A 7160-nucleotide genomic window follows, 5' to 3' on the forward strand; every position below is an offset into this window, starting at 1 on the left:
GAAGGAGTTGAAAAAATTGTGAAGATTTAATATAAGAAAAGGATGTAACAACAACATTCCATTCACAAATTGTCATTAATATCAACAACAACAACATTCCATTCAAAAATTGTCAACAAAATTCCATTCACAAATTGTCATTAATAACAACAACAACATCATCATTAATATCAAAGAGTCATTTAGCCAAATTGTCTACAACAACATTCCATTCACAAAGAATATGAATAAAGGAGACAAATTCAAATTTCTATGAAAGAGATGAAATCTAATCAACATAAGAAGCCAACCTCTGACAAAAAATTTCAAATATTTCATTATTTAAAAGGGTATCCAATATCATAGAATCCATCTCACAAATAATCTTCTTCTAACCTAGCTCACAAGCTTTTTCATATGCTACAAGGAGAGACCAAGAATCCATTTTGATTATCAGTACTAACTACCTTAACAATACAAAAAAGGAAGTGAATTGAGACAATAAATTGTCCAACTCCAACTATCTTTACAACATTTGAGTTATCACAAGAACAATCAATATTAATGAAACTTGAGGGAGGAGGAGACTATTTAATTTATTGGAATATTTAAACCCAATGACAAAAGGAATATAGATCCAATCAAATATTCCATATAAAGTTGCTTTAAGAATTGAATATCATAAAGATGATAGTTGCCATCCAAAGAAAACTTAGCAACCAAGGTTTATTTTAAGAAGTCCAAAATATTTTTTCCAACATATTGAATAACAATTTGGTGACCCTAGAAAATTTGATGGTTTCTTTCCAAGCATATTTACCATAGAAGAAACATAATAACAATATCCTAGTGCACTAAAAGAGCTGAAACAAAAGTAGGACATCCCAAATTTGCCAGAACTTAACCAAAAAATTAGCATGAATAAGCTTTTAGTTTTAGATGGATCACTATTGTCTTTGAAGACCCTTAGAGAACGAAGATTCAAAGAAAAGATGGGTAATAAAACCCTCATTAACACCATAAAGAATACATTTGGAGGGACCATGAAAACCTTTCTTTCTTATGTTGTTCTTGGTAAGACATTTACTTTTAAAAAGTAACCATATAAAATATTACATTTAGTCCAACAAAATTTGTTCCTTAAATTTTTTTCCACCAAGAAAAATATTTATACTCATTTTTTTCCTAATCTATAATTTAATACGCACTATGGAAGCTACATACACTCCTTTTGGATTATATCCCCAAGCAAGAGTATCAACTCCCTCCAAACAACAACAAAGTCTATTATTTAAAATAGAAGAAAGAGTTGCTTGAACTTTTCAATGTCCTTCTAAAAGCCAAGAATAGGGATCCTTCCAATAATAAATATGAGATACCCCCTCTAAATGACACTTTAAATTCATACACTTTAGAGCAACGAGTATCTAAAAATATTTTACTCAAAGGAAGTAGATGAAGGAAGTAAGAATCAGAAGATATGAATCCGGTTAATCCAACCAAAAAAGGGCCTTGTAACCAAATTTAATAATCTAGAAAACGGATTTATTAACAAATAAAGAACATTTCCAAAGAATATATTCTAAATCATAGAATAATTCATAGTCAAAACTCTTCTCCAAACCTCATCAACAACAATCCATAAAAAAATAATTATAGGTAAGAACTTTGGCTCAAAGATGATCATGTTGGTTACCACCTTCTCCAATAAAATTTAGCAACCAATTCTTGACTATTCAATTCAAAAAATGGAATACCAAGACCACCAAATTGTTTTGGTCTACAAACTCAATTCTAGCTAATAGGACTATTAGCATAACTTATCATAATACATTAATTACCACATCTAGTTATACAATTATTGTTTTAGATAGATTAGATTTCCACAATCTATAATGATTATTGCTTCTTCTTCTTTTTTGCTTTTGGATTTTACTATGTAAAATTTTGTTTGCATCGTTGTTTCAGATTAGATCCTATGATCCATCATCAAGATGAGAGACTCTGCATAGGAGAAAATAGGTGAAATGTAGACCAAAATAAATTAAAAATGTGGAGGAGAGAGTGTAGCACGAGTTTCAAAGGTGGTGGAAAAATCAAGCCAAGAAATGAGAAAATAAAAGAGATGACAAAGAACAAAGGTGAAAATAAGGTAAAAGTGTGATCTAAAGATTAAGAGTCACCAAACAAAGAGAAAAAAATAATAATAAAATAGAAAGGAAAGAATAAAATACTTATACTTAAAAAGACAAATTATATGTGTTAAAAGAGAAAAAAATATCTAGAAAGAAGAAAAAGAAAAATCTAAAAATAAATTAAATAAAGAAGAAAGAGAAAAAAAAAGCAGATAAAAAGAAAAATAAATAAAAGAGGAATGATTTAATAAAAATACAAAAATATAAAAAATAAATATAATCAAATATTGTAAAAAGAAAATAACTATGTAAAAGAAATTAATTAATTAATTAAATAAGAGAAAATCTATTAAAAAATAAAGAATCTAACAATATATAAAGAAGAGATAATAAATAATTAAACCTATTTATAAATAAAAATAATAAAAAAAGAAAATTGTATTAATTAAATACATATATATTTTATCGTATCTATATTGTTTTTTTTTAAAATACATTTATATTAAAGTCTTTTTATTTTGGTTAATTAATATGTCTATATTTTATGGTTAATATTTAATCATTATTATTTATATGCAAATCTATGAAAAGTGCTTATGACAAGCAATTCAATACCAAGATATTTTATCACATTAATTCCATTTTAAATTAAATTGGGGATGGATATTGGTATTTGTGGACATGGAAAACTAACAAAAGCGAATAAAAAATGAAAAGGTAAACATTGGATGCAAAATCCAATGGCTGCAAATCGTTGATTTGGAAAGTGAGTTCATCCATATCAAATAAAGAGACATAATTAGGAAGAAGATCTAGTAGTTGAGCACGTTCTAATTGTTGTGATAGTAGTTGTTGATTTAATACCCATACTTGTTGATTTAATGTCCAATTTTTTTACAACATTGCTTCAATAGTTGTTACTTTAATGCCCATAATTGAATAAAATGTACCCTTAGTTGTAAAAAAGCAACCAATCATGCGATGCCATGTTAGCTGCACAAATATGGGGCCCCTTATGCATGCCTATTGGTCTCACCTTTTTTGGGGGCTGTTTTAAACACCTTGACAAAAAACATGCTGATGTGGCATCATATTTGATGATGTGGCCCTAAAACCTTAGTTATAAGTAGAAGACTTGTCAAATAAGCTACTATAAAAAATTGAGAGTGATTTGAAATTTCCACATAGAATTTTGAGGAACATGAAGTTAGGATGGTCAACTACTTGATCTTCTCCCACGTGCTACACAAAGTAAGCATAGAAAAAGACTTTTCAACGAGTGTTGCCGCACATTTCTAAAACCCCTTGCATTTTATACAGTTGAAAATAAGAAGTGGACTTATACAAGGTTTCATCATTCTTCTTAATGATGTCGCTATGTGCATTTCCTTGTTAGCTTTACTTTTTAACTTCCTGCAAAAGAATGTAAATGAAGAGAAACTCTTCAAATATGAACTGAACATTGTGCACTAAGAAATTTTAAGAAACCTTCGTTTCTGAGACCGTGGGCACTGCATTTAGAGCTTCATAAATTGCAGAGGCCCTGTTTCCCAATTTCAGTCTTCTACACCTATGTCCACACTCATCGGCTGAGCAACATCTGTAGGCGTGCAGGCATTCTTTTGCTCAGTCAACTCGGTGGCAGTGGCAGCCATTGGCATGACATCTGTTATGCAAAGAGGTGAAAGAAATCCATTGTGCTGTGCCTTCAGAAAGGAGTCTTTTTTAAGTAGAAATTGCCGGCGATTCAAATGGTTCCGCCCTATTAAGGGAAGCCGCCTGCAGCTAATGTAAAGCCGTTCTACATTTTGGGCATCGACGGTTCTGTCGAAGGAAACGATGTCCCCTGGTTGAGGTTTAATGGCAATGACGAAGTTTTTCCAGCCCTGGGTGAATACATAGCTCTGCTTCCTTCTCCAGTAGGAATACCGAAACCGCCATTCTTTCCCCGCTCTATCTTGGAATGTGAGCAATACTCCTCTATCTTTTGTATTTGTATCCAGAGGAAAATATTTCTCCGCTTGATATTGGGGAATCACAAAGCGACTCAGCTTTCCCAAATAACTGCCAGTGACAGCTTTTTCAAACATGTGTTCTCTATGCAAATCTTTTTCTTCCTACATTCAACGATTAATGTCAATTACTTTATGCTCCAGTCAAGTTAATCATCACACATACAATTTAATACATATTAAGCAGCAGCAAACCTGAGGACAAAGTTGTTGAAGTAATCGTAGGGTTTTCCATTCGCCTCTTTTTTCGATGGTTACTATAAAGCCCTTTCTTACTGTACCATCTGACACTATCGGAATCCAATTGGATATCCCATATCGCATCTTGATTATTTTTTCTTTGTCAGTGACTACAACAGCAGCAATATATATCCCTCTTCCTATATAAGCCACCATCCCGTCCATAAGAGGAATCTTCAAATTTTTTCGGCAATCTTTCCCTTTAAATACACTTTCGACTAACATAAGTATGATAATTGCACTAGTTTGTTCTGTCACAGGAACCACTAACTCTGTCTTGGAATCACTAAGAATTTCAGTAACTGTGCCATCTCGCCCAACAAACGAAGATAACACATTGAATTGCTGTAGAATGCTCTCCACATCAACATTTGATTCCCAAATACAACTACTAACTCCTGACGGTATTCTCTGAATTGACATAGAAACTAATTAGTGTAATGAATATATAACAGTAAAGTTAGAAAAGAGATACAACTAACAATATGTAAACTGCTTTCCTATCAAAACGTCACACTAACGGAAGTATAATACCTGCCACATTTGAATGCATCCCCATATAGCTACAGTGCCAGCTGAAAGATGTAGATATTTCAGTCCTTGCAACTCTTCAATACCTTTGATCTTTTGCAACTTCGAACATCCATCAATGGTGATTCTCTCTAAGCAGCATAGACATGAGGAACATGGCAACTCTTCTACTCTTGTGTTTGATTTTCCATCCTTAAAATAATCCCGTGTGGCTGCGATTCTTAAGTCCACTTGGAATAAACTTTCCAAGGATTCAAGATGGAGAGATTTAATGCTGACGAGGTAATGTCCACTAATTGAAACCTTAGACATAAGTTTTACATTCCTTATATCTATCTTTTCAATGCTTACAATTCGAGGCTCCATGCTAGTCTCGAAACTCAATTCCCCACGTAATGTGAAATCCCTCAAAACCAAACTTTTAAGATTAGTGAGTTTTCTGAGAGAGTTTGAGAAGAATATCCCGTCAATTTTCATGGAACTATTCCATTCTGTTCCGTTCCATTCTTCTTTTCCTGCTAGGACTAAATTTTCTAAATGACTCAACATTCCCAATGAATTTGGAAACTCTTCCAAGTTTGTTCCGTCAAGCACAAGCTCTTTTAACCGCGAAGGGGCCTGAAATTTGAAATTTTTGTGTTAAAAACTTTTTCTCCAATTCTAAATGGTCACAAAATAGCTACTTTAAGAACAATTTCTATATCATATCATTCTTAACACTTTATAAAAGAAAATATTACCTGATGATTACTCTGCCATAAACTTCGGAGACATCCATGGGAAATTTTTAAATAGTGCAAACTTTGGAGAGGAATCCATGAAGGAATAGTCAGTGAGGAAGGCATGTTTGACAAAACTTCTTCCCTTTCAATATTTTCATGCTCATCCAGCTTTTCCAACATACTTAAGTCAAGTTCAAGCCACAGCAAAGCAGTTGTTGGACCCTCACAATCATTTAAACTACCTAAAAAATATCTGAATTGAAGAGCGCTTTGCTGGTCAAAAATGGAATTGAGACACCTGAAACTACGACCATTGATCCCACCAAGTATGTTCTCGAATCCCTTTTCTTCCTGCATTTCAGGATGAAGCTAAAATTTTGTCATGCCCCAATCACAAAAAACCAATAATCAAGCTATATAAACCATTTGTTTTAATACCGTAAAGTGGACTCAAAATTTGCAAGGGGAAACAAACCTGAGAACGAAGATGGTGCCAACGCCATAGTCGACCAGGACTGCTCGATTCAGCTGCAATTTTTCTGCCAAGATCCTGGATGTGGTTATGCATTCTCAGAAGAGGAATGTTTTCGGAGTCAAATCCATTCCAGTAAGTCCTTCCCACTTGAACTTCAACAAGACACTTATCAATTAAGATCTGAAGTGTGTGCTCAGCCCTCCACCCTGATGCTTCCCATATTCTTAAAGCCATATGACGAGATTTGTTGACGAAAAAGCATGCAACGTCCAGAAATACCTGCTTTTGCTCAGCATCAAGGGAATCAAAGCTTATTCTAAGTGTCTGCATTATATCTTGGGGTAGAGTTTCTCTCACTTTATCCAATACTAGTTTCCAATAGTGCTTATCAGTACTACCAAAAACAAGTCCACCTAACACCTGCAGAGACAGAGGCGAACCCCCACACTCTTTCACGAAGCTTTCAACCAAATCTTCATATCCCCTGGTTGGATATGGTTGGTGGAAGGCGTGACAACAGAAAAGCTCTGTGCTATGATGGACATTCATTTCTTTCATCTTATAGCAAGAATTAATTCCTGCTTTTATCAGAACTCTCTCATCACGGGTTGTGACAATTATCAAACTTCGAGAATTATTGACCAAAAGATCCCTAACCAATAAGGCATTCAACTGGTCCAAGTGATCTATATCATCTATAACAATTAAGAAGCTCACAAAAGGGTTGCTCGCCAGGCGAGACCTCAGATAGCTCCATCCTTCAGGAATACTGTCAAACTCACGATTTTCCTGCACCAGATCCCTAAGAAGCTTTCTTTGCAGAGAAGTCAATTGACCGTTACACGCTGCTTCTCGCACCTCAAACAAAAAACATGATCCACTGAATTCTGAACGCTTTTGGTTGAACAATTCTTTAACCAGGGTGGTCTTACCAGACCCACCCATACCATAGATGCCAATCACTCTATGCTTTTCGTCCATCTTCTCCCAGCATGCAGTCCTTTCAAATTCTTCAACCAATTCTTCAATTCCAATCGGGTACCTTGCAACTTCTAAAGTTCTTGTC

At 34.0% G+C, this 7160-nt stretch overlaps 1 protein-coding gene across 1 annotated transcript; it reads right to left on the minus strand.

Moving 5' to 3' along the window:
• Nucleotides 1–3575: 3575 nt before the first annotated feature.
• On the minus strand, nt 3576–6810 carry LOC131859823 (disease resistance protein RUN1-like). The gene is made up of 5 exons (XM_059213969.1): nt 6095–6810; nt 5638–5970; nt 4901–5515; nt 4322–4777; nt 3576–4231 (listed from the first exon to the last, which is right to left on the minus strand). The coding sequence occupies exons 1-5, from the start codon at nt 6650–6652 to the stop codon at nt 3671–3673; spliced, it is 2523 nt and encodes an 840-aa protein (XP_059069952.1). The 5' UTR covers nt 6653–6810; the 3' UTR covers nt 3576–3670.
• Nucleotides 6811–7160: the final 350 nt, after the last annotated feature.

The sequence above is a fragment of the Cryptomeria japonica genome, chromosome 11, assembly GCF_030272615.1.
Source record: "Cryptomeria japonica chromosome 11, Sugi_1.0, whole genome shotgun sequence".
NCBI classification, from domain to species: domain Eukaryota; kingdom Viridiplantae; phylum Streptophyta; class Pinopsida; order Cupressales; family Cupressaceae; genus Cryptomeria; species Cryptomeria japonica.

Bases quoted from the DNA above. Each gene is read 5' to 3' on its own strand.
- LOC131859823 (XM_059213969.1), bottom strand. From the start codon at position 6,652: ATGAAAGAAATGAATGTCCATCATAGCACAGAGCTTTTCTGTTGTCAC. The intron at 5,971-6,094 runs GTTTGTTTCCCC...CCTGAAATGCAG, and splicing joins GGCACCATCTTCGTTCTCAG to GAAGAAAAGGGATTCGAGAA. The intron at 4,232-4,321 runs GTTTGCTGCTGC...CGTTGAATGTAG, and splicing joins TTCAACAACTTTGTCCTCAG to GAAGAAAAAGATTTGCATAG.